The sequence below is a fragment of the Brachyhypopomus gauderio genome, chromosome 2 (genome assembly GCF_052324685.1).
Source record: "Brachyhypopomus gauderio isolate BG-103 chromosome 2, BGAUD_0.2, whole genome shotgun sequence".
In the NCBI taxonomy this organism is placed as follows: Eukaryota; Metazoa; Chordata; class Actinopteri; order Gymnotiformes; family Hypopomidae; genus Brachyhypopomus; species Brachyhypopomus gauderio.
The window spans coordinates 13,980,566-13,996,284 of record NC_135212.1 but is presented as its reverse complement, the minus strand read 5'-3'; the positions used below and the strand labels follow the sequence as shown (position 1 = coordinate 13,996,284).

The window sequence follows — 15,719 nt, the reverse complement described above, 5'->3', positions numbered from 1 at the left end:
GAGCCTGTTGTTCCTCATCTCCACTGTGTTCCACAACTGCTTCCTTCTCCTTAATCCTCAGTGTTGTGGCTGAGGTGTGGAGCACTGCACCCTGGCCAACACGAAGACTTCAGGTTTCTGAAATGTTGGACAGATAAAAGGAGAGTGGAGGGAAGGGGGGAGGATCGTAAACAGGTACAGAGTGAAGTGAGAGAGCTCTGTGAACTGGCATCATTAATAATGATGGATTTTGATGAATCCACTGTCCAGTGGCACAGGAAGATCACTCCAGAACACTCCAGAGCACTCCAGAACACTCCAGAAGGCCATTCTCTTCACTTAAGCCAGTCAGCAGAAGGCCATGCTGTTACATAGAACAGTCAGCAGAAGGCCATGCTGTTACATAGACCAGTCAGCAGAAGGCCATGCTGTTACATAGACCAGTGCTCAAGCTGCACCACAGCTTTGCCTGACAGCTGTTGGGCGCTGTGGTGAGTCGTTGAGCTAAGCTGAGGCCTCAGCAGTCTGCTCAGAAGGGCAGCTTCAGTTTCCTGCTTAATGACACATCCAGGAGCCATATGATCTTTATATTAAGGAAAATCACTTTCACAAGTGCTGAAATGAGGAACACAAACACATTAGGAGCTAAAGCACATCCGAGGTGTAGTATTTAAAACGAATCAGTCAGATGCTGTTTCTGTCACGTTTACTTGTGTACTTGAGCTCTGTGAATCCTTTGAATTGAATTGAATTGAATATACTTTATTGATCCCGAAGGAAATTAATGTTCCCCTGGTGCCTTGGTGTAAAGCACCGTGAACCCTGAGCGGCCCCCCGCAGCGTCAGAAACGCGCCGCCGTTCACAGATGGGGGGGGGGTGAAAAGATCGAGAGATGAACATTAGGAGGAGACACAAAAATATGTTGTCTCAACAGGACAACAGTCTGTGAGCATGCAAAAAATCCCCATAACACACATAAGCACTGGCAACACACAGACAGTTAAGCAGTGAGGGCCGTGTTCATCTAGACGGGGGGGGGGCAGAGGCCTGGCACAGTTTTAGGTGGAAGCGAGAGCCTTCCTCAGACCGTCTCTATGTGGGGGAAGGAGCAGGTAACCAAGACGACGACCTTCAGGGGGAGCCAATATAGATAAGCGAGAATGAAAATTTAGTGTTCAGTTTGAGCAAGAGAAACTCCTCTGATGTCAGCGGTCTCCAGCTGATCCAACTTGGCCAGTAGAGCTGTGAATCTCTCCGTGATCGAATCCAGGCTTTTACTAAGTCACAGTCTGTGTTCCAACAGCTCTACCCACCGCATCAATCATGTTGGGCAATTTCTGTGGGCGTTCGATAACTGACCCCACTCTTATAATTTCCCGATACACCAGGGCAACGCCTAATCCAATCAGCAGAAACCCAGTGATCAAAGATCCAAATGGATAAACGTCCTCAACATCTTCCAGGGAGAGAGGCGTGAGACACAAACCACGCCACATCCCCCATGAGTCGAACGTTCCGTCTGGACATGTGGGCTCTCCTGTCCCACGACTCCTCATGGTAAAAGTAGTATCAATTGCGTTGAAAGACCACTTAATCAATTCCATATTTCCTTTTTGAAATTTGAAGAGCAGCGTCAGGGTACTGAGTTGAGACGGAGAGGCTAAGCTAAAAACCAGGGAGTGCAGGAGTGCAGGAGTAAGAGGTAGTGCCACCGCCTCTCGTGAAAGCCAGAAGAAGAAAGTTCCAGAAAATTCCACCAGTCAATTTCACCACAAATGAATGTGTGCCACACCGTTAATCACTGTTAACATATCGACTACAAAGTGCCTCATAGTTGGAAACGCCAAGTTCACAAATTGCAGGTGTAGCATCGGTGGTGCTGCACTGTTTGCTACTGTGTTGTTTGAGCATGCCTGCATGACAGGATGTGATGCGTTTGAGCACGCCTGCATGACAGGATGTGATGCCTTTGACCACACCTGCATGACAGGATGTGATGCGTTTGAGCACACCTGCATGACAGAATGTGATGGGTTTGAGCACACCTGCATGACAGGATGTGATGCGTTTGAGCACACCTGCATAACAGGATGTGATGCGTATGTTTTTAACTCTCTTCATAGATTTACACAGAATTAAGAGCCAACATGGCAACATTTTAGGCAGTGAAACAATATTTGTCCAACTTTTCCAACAGAGACCTTCAGGCCTAGAAGCTGAGCTGGAGTCTCCACAGCCGACTGATTGTAACCATGTGGTGTATCTGTGCCGTACATGAGGGAACAGGCTCAGACCACCAGATAGAATTTTGCCATAAAACTGGAGAGCTTGCATCATTATTCCTGCCCTGGTTCAAAACACGAGCCAATCACTGCAGACCCCAACCTAGCTTCAGTTCCCATTCCGCTCTGATGGGCACATCAGACCAGAGACCACAGTAGAACCCTAACCCTAATCCTGACTGGACCACCACACATGAGACCACAGTAGAAACCCTAACCCTAATCCTGACTGGTCCACCAAACATGAAACCACAGTAGAAACCCTAACCCTAATCCTGACTGGACCACCAGACATGGGACCACAGTAGAACCCTAACCCTAATCCTGACTGGACCACCAGACATGGGACCACAGTAGAACCCTAACCCTAATCCTGACTGGACCACCAGACATGAGACCACAGTAGAAACCCTAACCCTAATCCTGACTGGACCACCAGACATGAGACCACAGTAGAACCCTAACCCTAATCCTGACTGGACCACCAGACATGAGACCACAGTAGAAACCCTAACCCTAATCCTGACTGGACCACCAGACATGAGACCACAGTAGAAACCCTAACCCTAATCCTGACTGGACCACCAGACATGAGACCACAGTAGAAACCCTAACCCTAATCCTGACTGGTCCACCAAACATGAAACTACAGTAGAAACCCTAACCCTAATCCTGACTGGACCACCAGACATGGGACCACAGTAGAACCCTAACCCTAATCCTGACTGGTCCACCAAACATGAAACCACAGTAGAAACCCTAACCCTAATCCTGACTGGACCACCAGACATGGGACCACAGTAGAACCCTAACCCTAATCCTGACTGGTCCACCAAACATGAAACCACAGTAGAAACCCTAACCCTAATCCTGACTGGACCACCAGACATGGGACCACAGTAGAACCCTAACCCTAATCCTGACTGGACCACCAGACATGGGACCACAGTAGAACCCTAACCCTAATCCTGACTGGTCTACCAGACATGGGACCACAGTAGAACCCTAACCCTAATCCCGACTGGTCTACCAGACATGAGACCACAGTAGAACCCTAACCCTAATCCTGACTGGTCTACCAGACATGGGGCCACAGTAGAACCCTAACCCTAATCCTGACTGGACCACCAGACATGGGACCACAGTAGAACCCTAACCCTAATCCTGACTGGTCTACCAGACATGGGACCACAGTAGAACCCTAACCCTAATCCTGACTGGTCCACCAAACATGAAACCACAGTAGAAACCCTAACCCTAATCCTGACTGGACCACCAGACATGGGACCACAGTAGAACCCTAACCCTAATCCTGACTGGTCCACCAAACATGAGAGCACAGTAGAACCCTAACCCTAATCCTGACTGGTCTACCAGACATGGGGCCACAGTAGAACCCTAACCCTAATCCCGACTGGTCCACCAGACATGGGGCCACAGTAGAAACCCTAATCCTGACAGGCTCATCAGAGCTGAGAGCACAGAGGGAATCCCTTTACTTGCTGTGAATGGCTTCACAGAGTGACTGTAGTGACTGCTACACACCCGCGTGTGTAAATATAGTCTAATTATGTCTCTGCAGCTATTCTCCCGTCGTCTCATCGCACTACAGCTGTCACTGCACTCGTGGAGAAGAAATGAGTAATTACGTTATCATGTGGGTTTACTACGCTCTCTCTCCCCATTTCCCTCTAGAAAAGGCACTCTGCTGGCAAATACCAGCTTGGCCATGATTTCTGCACTCCTATTGGCTCTAGGGGAGACGGCTGGCTCCTTTGAGATGCTCATTATTGGCCGATTCATCATTGGCATGGATTCAGGTTGGTACTGATTGGCCAAAATGTTTATTTTTCCAATGTCTCAAATGCATTATAATGTACTTCTATTTGTTTGTGTACAAAACAAGTTAAATTTAGTGGATTCTGACAGTCAAGTGAACTTCACAGTTTTAAATAAGGGGGACTTCAGTCATCCTTTTGAAGACCCTAACCTGCATCACACACACTGCAGCTTCAAACGGCCACACACTCACTGCATTCCCCTGGGTCAAACACACACACACACACACACACACACACACACACACACACACACACACACACACACACACACACACACACACACACACACACAGAGAGAGAGAGAGAGAGAGAGAGAGAGAGAGAGAGAGAGAGAGAGAGAGAGAGAGAGAACCATTCCATTGGAATTACACATTCAGATGGGAGAGAAAGACTGAGAGTGAGAGTAGACAAACAAAACACCTCCAGCGTCCAGACTGTCTTGGCTTCATGACTTATGGCTTGACTGCCCAGTATTGTGAGTCATTGAGCCATATCCCCACTGCAGGATAAATAAACAGTCAACACTGATTTAATGCCTGCAGGTCTTTCCATTACTACATCCCTCTAGGTCACACACATGGAGTCCTTAACACTACACCCATGTCTCTGTGTGTGTGTGTGTGTGTGTGTGTGTGTGTGTGTGTGTGTGTGTGTGTGTGTGTGTTGCTTATGCATGTGTTGTGTGTGTTTTGTGTGTATATGTATGCATACATGCATGTTGTGTGTGTGTTTGTGTTGTGTGAGTGTGTGTGTGTGTGTATATACATACATCTGTGTGTTGTGCCTGTGTGTGTGTGCTGTTTTTTTTTACATGTTTGTGTGTGCACAAGCATATGATCAGCTATGATATTGAAAACAGAAAGATCATTACGCCTAATTAAGATTAGTTTAATACCAATGCAGTAGTCATGCTACTGTTGTAAACACAGACGAGGATCTGGCAGTGCTGCAAACCGACTCAGACGAGCTTCAGGCAACGTTCCAGTAAGATCTGATTGAATATGGAGACAAGCGACATTAAGGAGGTGATTGTAAGACAGACGCCGTATTTAGACTAAAGACAAGGCTGATGCAAAAACCTGCCAATTACTACATTCACACTGAAGATCCACAGAGCGTTAAACACCAGCCTCCTCTGGTCTTTCCTGTTGGAGAGGGTTGACACCACCACTCTAATATGGGCTGGCAGGGGGCTGGCAGGACTCTGCACACCCGTCAGCGTGCTCCACGCTCCCCGCTGCTTTTGGGTGAAGCAGAAGTTCTAGCAAACAGATGAAACATTGATTGAAACAGAAGAGCCAGAAGAGCAAGAGTATGTGCAGAACACCTCAGAGCAGGGGCGCACGAGGGGCCTGAGAACACATCTGAGTGTGTGTGTGTGTGTGTATGTGGGGGGGACGTGTGAGTGTGTGTGTGTGTGTGTGTGTGTGTGAGGGGGGGGGGGGCGTGTGTGTGAGTGAGAGAGTGACAGTGTGTGAGTAAGAGAGTGAGAGTGTGAGTATGAGAGTGTGAGTGTGTGAGACTGAGAGTGAGTGTGAGACTGAGAGTGTGAGAGTGTGTGTGTGTGTGTGAGAGAGTGAGTGTGAGTGTGTGTGAGAGTGTGAGTGAGAGAGTGAGAGTGTGAAAGTGAGAGTGTGTGAGAGTGAGAGAGGGATGGCTGTGGACTGTCGTCTGGCAGTTCAGTGGAGCAGTGCAGACACTCAGAGCTGGGCCAGTGGAACACATGGACAGAGTTCAGATGTACAGACGACTGGAACCACCAGTGTGTTCAGGTTGGGACCAAACACACGGCGTGCAGTGTGCAGCTCTGTAGTACTGTCTTCAACCTCCACTGCCAATGCTCTTGCTAAAGCTAACACTGTGGCTCAGAGACTTCAGCACAAGAGATCACAGAACAGAACCTCAGAAGCACAGAAAGAACAGTTCATGCCCACCGCCCTGAGCCCCAGAGTCTCAGAGTCGCAGCCTGTGGACACAGCTGACACCATCATAATTAGGGATGATTCTATCAATGGCATAAAATATCAAAAACTCATAGTTCACTGTGACAGTCTCTGAGTTAAATGATAAACTGCCAGTATTACTATCTGGCCACACTACATTAAAGCAGCTTATTGTGCATGTTGATAAGAATGACACAAGAAAGCTGGAGTTATTGAAAAGAGACTTTAACAATCTATTCAGTACAATTCAAACATTCAAACATTTATCAATGGTTCTCTGCCAGCATGGAGAACAAATATTTTCTCAAGGCTCCTCGAACTAAACACTTGGCTTCTCAAAAGTTGCAGGTCAGACAACTTGAACTTTGTTGATAACTTCAACGTATGCTTTGGAAAGAGGGAATTGTTTAGGCAAGGGGGACTTCATACAAACAAGTGTGATGTTCCTACCTTAACAGAGAACTTGATTTTCACTGTGCACACTGCCCATTACTACCACTGATAATGTACTGGCACAAGCACCCAAGGGCTTCTCTCAACCAGCAGGTGTTATCTCTCCAGAACCATAATGAATGAATGAATTAATTTTCAAATTATATAGTGCCTTTAAAGATACCAAAGGTCACTTTACAATTTTAATATAGGTACAAGTCTTACACAGCCAGTCACACACCAGCGAGAAGCGGCAGCCAATTGCGCACAGCGTACTCTCTACCGGGATCCACAGCCCCCTGGGGGACTGAATGGGGTGCAGGAAGGGGAGAGAGGACAGACCCTAGTGGCAGAGCACCATCCACCACTGGACATACAAGCACACACACATTCATGCACACACACTCAGACAACTACTTTTATTGAATATGAAGAGACACAGACACACTCACTTTATCAGGGACTGCCAATTCACCTAACCTCCATGTCTTTGGACTGTGGGAGGAAACCCACGCAGACACAGGGAGAACATGGAAACTCCACTCAGATATGGACTTCAACCCAAGACCCCAGTGCTGAGAGTCAAACATGCTAACCACCAAGCCACCGTGTTGCCATAACATCCTGCCCCACCGTGGATGCACTTCAGATGCAGCTTCAGACCTTGGATGAGAGCCATGATGATGATAGACCTTATCAGATTATGGAAACACCACAACCCCATGAGGACTCTGTACTGTCCTCAGAGGGACAGTATAGGACAGTATAGTGTCTTCTGTCTCCACTCCCCCCTCACCTGAACCTCCCAGCAAGTTGCAACACTAGAGAACCTTGTGTCGGCTGTGACAAGACTGTCGCTCTCCTCAGCCAGACAGGTCCAACGTTAAAATCTGTTCAGCTCCTCCTCCACCCTAATCTACTGCTTCATCCCCACCTCCAACTATTACACCCTCCCATAAGAAATATCAGTCTCCCCCACCATCACCTTCATCTATGGTCTCATCCCCACCTCCATCTCTCACACCATCCTCCAAGAAGCATCAAGCTCCCACACCACCTGTGGCACCCCATCCACCACCAGAAGGGCAGCTACGCCCTCTGTCCCATCGCCAAAAGGACCCCCACCCACTATCATCCGCTAAAGTGGAAGAGCTCACCTCGGACTCACGTAGTTTGCCACACTGATATCCTCTGAGTCCCTGCTGTTTGCAGTAATGATGTCAGCAGCACTTGTTTTCAAAAGAAACTTGGACTCAGTATGCCCGTAATCTCTCACATTCCACTTATCAGAAACAGGAAAAACAGGGAGTACATCTTGAATACCGCGAATAAGATATGTAAGACGTATGCAATTAAGTGAGCTCTTCTAAATATTAGATCGCTAACAAACAAATCTCACTTAATTAATGATTTTATTATAACCCATGGGCTTGATTTTGTGTTTCTAACTGAATGTGCTTCCACAACCGTATTAATTCAGACAGCACCACCAGACTTCAAATTCATAAATGTCTATGGAGCCAGCGCTAAATGTGGAGATATAGCTGCTCTATTTAATGGTTTCCTCAAGGGCAAGCAGTTATCATTTTGTTATTTAACATCCTATGAGTATCTCAGTGTAGTTCTAATTGCTGGGGATTTTAACCTACACATTGTTATGCCAAGGATCTCTGTGCCATAGTAGACTGATTTGGGCTCTCAGCATGTGTGTCATGGTCACACTCTGGATCTGGTTATTTCAAAAGATCTCAACATATCAGCGTCTGATAAGGATGTAGCGTTATCAGATCATTTGTATTCCTTCATATGCAGGCCTCAACAGAACATATATCCCAGGATGTCAGTTTTAAGAAGAGGTCAATGACAGAGCAGCTACACTTTTAACAAAGCAAAATGAGCACGGCACCATACAAATCATCTGGGTCTTTTGATGATTGGCTGAACAATTTCAACTCAAACATTGTTAGTGTTATGGATGAAATTGCTTCACTTAAAGATAAAACTATTTCAGGTAAACAGAGAGCACCATGGAGAAACGCTACTGCAGTTCAAACCCAAAAGAGAGAATGCAGGAAGGCTGAACGCAGATGGCGTAAAACGAAACTTCGGATTCACACAATATAATAATATGTAAAGCAAGCAAACCTTTTACTCCAACATTATCAACAATAACATTGACAATAGCAAGTTACTCTTCTCAGTGGTTCACAAACTAACAAACTTACACAAATAGCCCCAAAATTAATATTGACTGAGCAATGTAATGAGTTTGCATGTTTAAAAAATATATACTATATTTCTTAATATCAGACAAGTCTGTCTCTGTCTGTCACTTGATTATCATGGAAATGCCTCAATTTCATGCTGTAAACAATGATTTTTTTAATGAGTTGTTGAGTCACCTTAAATCATCTACATGGTGCTTCTACCCTTTACCTTCTACCTTCCTGAAGAATGTGTTTAACTCAATAGCAGATTACATACTTCAGATATTAACACTTGGGTCTTATCGGGTGTTTTTCCTAATGCACTAAAAGCTGCAGCAGGCCTCTGTTAAACAAGAAACTAGTAAGCAACTGTGCTGAGTAATTACAGACGTATCTCAAATCTGGTACGTTTTCAAATCTAAAGGTTGAGCTGCGTAACTGACGCATGTTCCACACTGGTAGCCTATCCAGCAGAAACCAAACAAATCTTCCAGACAGTTCTTTATTAAATGATTTTGATAGCAGAACAAATACAAAAAAAAAACCAGACTTTATATCTAAAGTTAGTCATAACATAAAGTTAGTCCTCGATCCAACACGACACGGTCAGAAAACCACACGGCTCCCTCAGTCCTCGTCGTCAAAAGACAAAAGAAAAGTCCACCGGGGAAAAACAGCACACACGTGACCCCATGGAAAAACCCCGCAGAGTACAAACCCAGTGCATTAAAGCAAACAACAGGACCAACACAGTTTTGAATTGAATGCACACATGTACTCGCCCCTAAACCCTGTAGGAAGAGACCCGCCAGAAGAGACTCGCTAGGATGGAGCTGCAGTAGTCAAGCCTGGAGATGACGAGAGTTGGAACGAGCGTCTGATTAGCCTAACCCTGCAGAGGTCATGGAGAGGTCACAGAAAAGGAGCCTGATCTGTGTCTGAGGTTTACAATCATAGGTACCATGCCAAACCAGCAGGTGGCAGTACCTCTGGCAATACATAGTACAAGCTTATTTCAACAGAAGAAAGTGGGAGTGTATAAAGTCCGTGGAATTCAGGTGTTTAAATACCCTGGTCAGCAGAATTATCTCGCTCTCTGGATTGATCTGCACCGAGGTTAGACCTATTTAAGAGAGGCGCCTCCATCTCTCTGGTTTTCTCCATTCAGAACACGCAAATACTTGTATTATTAACTGCTGGAAATCTTAGTTCTTAATTAATGAACCCAAGTTATGGTGCAATCTAACAACCGACTGATCAACGTTACCGCGGCAACAGATTCACCGAACTACATTTACATTTACATTTATGGCATTTAGCAGACGCTCTTATCCAGAGCGACTTACAAAAGTGCTATGTAGTTGCTTGGAATCTCCAAGGTAGAATAGATAGTCCTGAACACAAGGTACTCTAAGCTGGAAAAACCACTAGACGAAAGTCAAATGATACCTAACAATTATACCTGAATATACACATCCCCTGAGGAAAAAGACAGTAAACAATTCCTATAACCCAATTATGCACAATACTACTTCTATCAAGCTTGCTAACACGGCCACACGGACTGAAACGAAGGCGATAAATTCCCTCTTATTAAACCGTGGACAATACACACAGTCCTGGACTTCATGACCAGAAGGACGATTCCCAGGACACCTGGATTTTAGCAACGAGCAACCCATAATGAAAATTCTGTCCTAATTCCAGAAGAATTCAGAGAAGATGACGAAACCACCCAAATGTGAGGGTCTAACCGCTAGGCATTGTTTATAAAAGGGCATAGTTATTTGAACTGTAAACTTAACCAAGTTTTAATGTTTCTCAGTGTTGTTCAACTTTGTTTAGATCATCTTCACCAAGATTTGGTGATACAAAGTTCTCTTTGCTGTACCTGCAACCTCCTCATTTCTTAATTAACTCAACTGATATAGTCTCCCCAGACTCAGACATGCCAGCACCATTTTCCTTTTGTTCTGATCACGTTAAAATAAACCAGCTGAGCTCATTAACATATCACCACGCTGTTCTACTGTTTAAAGTCGGCGCCATTTTAGTTGCTTTGTTCTCAATAGGAGGACCGAGATTACAAACCCCGCCTCCTCAAACATGAGCACACACACATACACATTTACACTCCTCCCCCTTTCTACACATTCACACACACACTAGATGTTTAGTCTTCACTGTAAATATACTGATCCTTGTTGTTGTTTTAGAATAGTTGGTTTTAAATAAATGCATCATTTATTTTCACCAAGTTGGCTGTGTTGATATCATTCAAAAGGTGGTTGTTGCCAAAATCTCCAAAGAATTCATAGCTATAATGATTTAGTTTAGTTGAGAACTAAATATTGTGATTATGGTTTAATTTGAACATGAGACTGATTTTAGTAAATGATTTTATTTAAAAGTGAAATTGAAATTATATCTACTTTTTATAAAGGAATAGTAGATGAAGTCCCTACACAGTTATATACTGCCTCTTTATTACAGCCACCAGATGTGCCAGTGCAGTCAGTTTTAATGCACTATTTGACCTTATGGGGAGTATTTACAGGTTGCTCAACATGAACTGTTGGATTAGTAAGGCTTGGGCAGGGATGACGATATTGCTTCCTGGAAACAGGCGATGGATTGATTTGGGGGTGTGCGTGCATGTGTGCATGCATGCGTGCTTGTGTGCACATGTACCTTTGTGCAGGTCCCCTAAAGCCATCTCAGGGAGTGTTGTTGCAAGATAGAATCTGACATGTCATTCCTCAAAATGTCAGTCACACTGTCAGCTCTGTGTATGTGTGTGTGAGAAAGAGAGAGAGAGAAGGAGAGAGAGAGAGAGAGAGGGAGCGATTGAGTTTCTTCTCTTCCGTGATGAATTGGGACAGCACCTCTGATCCTTTGTCCAATCAGTTTATTAGAACAAAGATGGATTCTTTTTTCAGGTCTTGTTTTTCCCTGCGTAGGGTGCATGTAGGACTCAAGGGGCCGAGTTTCTGGGTACTGTGTTCACTAGGCTGTATCGTTTTGTTCCTTTCATTACCACTCAGGGTCTGTTGGTGCTATAGAGCTGAATATGAATTCATGTATTTTTTTATTTAATTGTTCTCTCTCTCTCTCTCCTCCCTTAGGAGTATCGCTCAGCGTCCTGCCGATGTATTTGGGTGAGATCTCTCCCCGTGGGATGAGGGGCTCCATTGGTCAGTTCAATTCTGTCTTCATCTGTCTCGGAGTTTTCGCCGGACAGTTGCTTGGCCTGCCGGAGATATTTGGACATGTGAGTGTGTGCACGTCTGTGTATTTGTTCATGTGTGCATGTGTGTGTATGCATATGTGAGCACATTTGTTCATGTGTGCAGGTGAGTGTGTGTGAATGCATTTGTTTGTGTGTGTGTGTGTGTGTGTGTGTGTGTGTGTGTGTGTGTGTGTGTGTGTGTGTGTGTGTGTGTGTGTGTGTGTGTGTGTGTGTGCATGTGTGAGCACATTTGTTCATGTGTGTGTGTTCCTGTGTGTTCCTGGGTTGCTCCACATCCACCTTCCTGAACTGTTCACACCTCACAGGAAGGGCTCGTTGATTCATGCTGCTTGTGCCAAATTCTGGCCCTCCATGGTGCTGCAGAAATCTGGATTAATCTGACCAGGCAGTATTTCTCCACTGCTTGGTGATCTAAATTTTCAGCTGTTTTTCCCACTTAGTATCTTGCCTTTCTGTTTCCCTTAGACAGTACTGACACTCAAACTGACCATCTTCTTAACAGCCCATGTGTTCAGGAATGATGAGTTGTGTTTTTTGACACGTTAGTTGGAGCAACAGCGTTGTTTTCAGCTTCATTTTGCTGGACCGTGTTCATCACCTGCTCATCAAAACGATTCAGGACATCCTCCTCTGACTCCTTTTGTCCACATGGAGTCCACATTTAAGGCCACAGGTTCCCTTTTCACACGATCTTCTTCCTCAATCACACCATTCTCGATTCACTCTCAACACCTCTGCATGGAGAAACCCCACAAGGTCAGCAGTTAATACCGGCCCAGGCTAGTTGGGTACTGATAACCAAACCTCGTTGGAAGACGCTCAGATCACTAGATTTGTCCTAATGTGGAGTCACGTTGAAACTGATCCACACAAAACGTGCCGCAGGTTTTGTGCTGCACTCCAAGTTCATGTGATTAATTCCCAAACAGGGAAGCGCCAGTCGTGAAAGTGCAGGTTTGCTCTAATAAAGTTGCCAAAGTCTTTGCCTAATATTTAAATTTGGTTTGATGCTCTAAAACACGTAAGTGTGACAAAAATGTAGGAAATGAGGAAGGGGTAAACACACTTTCACACCACTTTATGTATGAGAGTAAAACCATATTCACCAACAAAAACCAAGTACTAGGTTAAACTTTAGTTACAACACTGGCTGGATCCACAGTGTACGTTTATGAAGAAGAAGGTACTATTCTGTATGAAGCCATTTTGCCTTTTTTTATGTGCTTTTAGCTTCGATTACAGGTGAAGCCAGTTCAATGATTGCCTTTGCTATCCAGTGTCTCCATATTCAGTGATCTGTCTCTCCAGTGTCTCCATATTCAGTGATCTATCTCTCCAGTGTCTCCATATTCAGTGATCTCTCTCTCCAGTGTCTCCATATTCAGTGATCTCTCTCTCCAGTGTCTCAATATTCAATGATCAATCTCTCCAGTGTCTCAATATTCAGTGATCTCTCTATCCAGTGTCTCCATATTCAGTGATTTATCTCTTCAGTGTCTCAGTATTCAGTGATCTCTCTATCCAGTGTCTCCATATTCAGTGATCAATCTCTCCAGTGTCTCAGTATTCAGTGATCTCTCTATCCAGTGTCTCCATATTCAGTGATCTATCTCTTTAGTGTCTCAACATTCAGTGATCTCTCTATCCAGTGTCTCCATATTCAGTGATCTCTCTATTCAGTGTCTCCATATTCAGTGATCTCCCTCCAGTGTCTCAATATTCAGTGATCTCTCTCTCCTTCGATTCACTGACCTCCAGAACTGTAAAGATCTTCCAGCCATATCCCACTAGCATTACTCAGCCAGTCTCACTAGACGGACCTTCTTACTGAGGCAGTGTGTGTGACGTTAATAACTCCTGACAGATCCAACCCAGCTCTGACTCTTGAACAAATGCTTCATGCTGCAGTAGATGATCTATATATGTGATTACTCATGTTAAACACCTTGGTGTTATAATGTGTGGTTTAGTGTTGTTATAATGTGTGGTTTAGTGTTGTTATAATGTGTGGTTTATTGTTGTTATAATGTGTGGCTTAGTGTTGTTATAATGTGTGGTTTATTGTTGTTATAATGTGTGGTTTAGTGTTGTTACAATGTGTGGTTTAGTGTTGTTACAATGTGTGGCTTAGTGTTGTTATAATGTGTGGCTTAGTGTTGTTATAATGTGTGGCTTAGTGTTGTTATAATGTGTGGTTTAGTGTTGTTTTAATGTGTGGTTTAGTGTTGTTATAATGTGTGGTTTAGTGTTGTTATAATGTGTGGTTTATTGTTGTTATAATGTGTGGCTTAGTGTTGTTATAATGTGTGGCTTAGTGTTGTTACAATGTGTGGTTTATTGTTGTTATAATGTGTGGTTTATTGTTGTTTTAAAGGGTGGTTTAGTGTTGTTACAATGTGTGGCTTAGTGTTGTTATAATGTGTGGCTTAGTGTTGTTATAATGTGTGGCTTAGTGTTGTTATAATGTGTGGTTTAGTGTTGTTTTAATGTGTGGTTTAGTGTTGTTTTAATGTGTGGTTTAGTGTTGTTATAATGTGTGGTTTAGTGTTGTTATAATGTGTGGTTTAGTGTTGTTATAATGTGTGGATTAGTGTTGTTATAATGTGTGGTTTAGTGTTGTTATAATGTGTGGTTTAGTGTTGTTTTAATGTGTGGTTTAGTGTTGTTTTAATGTGTGGTTTAGTGTTATAATGTGTGGTTTAGTGTTATAATGTGTGATTTTGTGTTCTAATATGTGGTTTAGTGTTGTCATAATGTGTCGTTTTGTGTTATAATGTGTGGTTTAGTACTGTTACTTCAATTCTGCTGGTGGCAGTCTCATAGCTTACAGGGTTGTGTGTGTGTGTGTGTGTGTGTGTGTGTGTGTGTGTGTGTGTGTGTGTGTGTGTGTGTGTGTGTGTGCGTGTGTGCGTGCGTGTGCGTGTGCGTGTGTGTGTGTGCACCTGCCTGTGTGTGTGCACATTAGAGGTCCATGTGTGTTTGAGAGAAGCACACACACACATGCACTCAGACACACATGGAGTCCACCTAAAGAACAAGTCTGTGCAGTATCTCCACACAGCGGCATGTGTGAGGGAACGTGGTGGGGAGAGACACACACAGCCAGCTCACCATCGAGCACCTCCACCAACATCTACTATGAAGATAAAAATATCAGGAGTTTCTAGAGCTTATGCCATTTTAATAGTTTGAATGGTAATTTAATACAAAGTTAAAAACAGAAAGGGTTTACTCAGCAGCAGCTTGTGAAGAGTTTATAAATCTGAGAGAGCAGCCCTGATGGTGTGTGTGTGTGTGTGTGCAGGGGACCTGGAAAACTGGAGTGAATAGAGCCTCGTAACTGACCATAGGGCAGTGTGATGGTGATAGAGCCTCAGAGGAACCTCAGAGGAACTGTGGTCTGGCAGCAGGACTTCAGCTGCTGATGCAAGCTGACAGATCAGACTTGTTCTCAGCCTGGAGCTCCAAGCTGCCACACATCCACCTGCCAAGGCCCTCGGCTGCACCTGTGGGCAGCATCTCCAGCTGGAATCCAGGAACCAGGAGACCAGTGTAGGACTGGTACTGATAACCCTAAAGAGGACCACTTAGTCCAGTGTGGGAGAAGTACTGTAATAACTCCTATTATACTGACTGTCTACACAATCTTTTAGAAAATGTTGCACCTCTTGCACAACTGTCTCTTTTACCCATAGTGCTCCTTGGTTTACTTCTACTGTTAGACAGTTAAAAGCATTTGGACAATTGCATGAAAGATTATATAAAAAAAACTGGACTCATTATA

General features: G+C 44.3%; 1 protein-coding gene across 7 annotated transcripts in view; it reads left to right on the top strand.

Moving 5' to 3' along the window:
- slc2a9l2 (solute carrier family 2 member 9, like 2) overlaps positions 1–15,719 on the top strand; it is a 268,703-nt gene that overhangs the window by 54,844 nt on the left and 198,140 nt on the right. For all 7 annotated transcript variants that reach the window (XM_076987952.1, XM_076987944.1, XM_076987918.1 and 4 more), the window contains 2 exons: positions 3,958–4,082; positions 11,811–11,956. In XM_076987952.1, the coding sequence (XP_076844067.1) occupies positions 3,958–4,082; positions 11,811–11,956 (271 nt within the window). The remainder of the gene's footprint in view (positions 1–3,957; positions 4,083–11,810; positions 11,957–15,719) is intronic.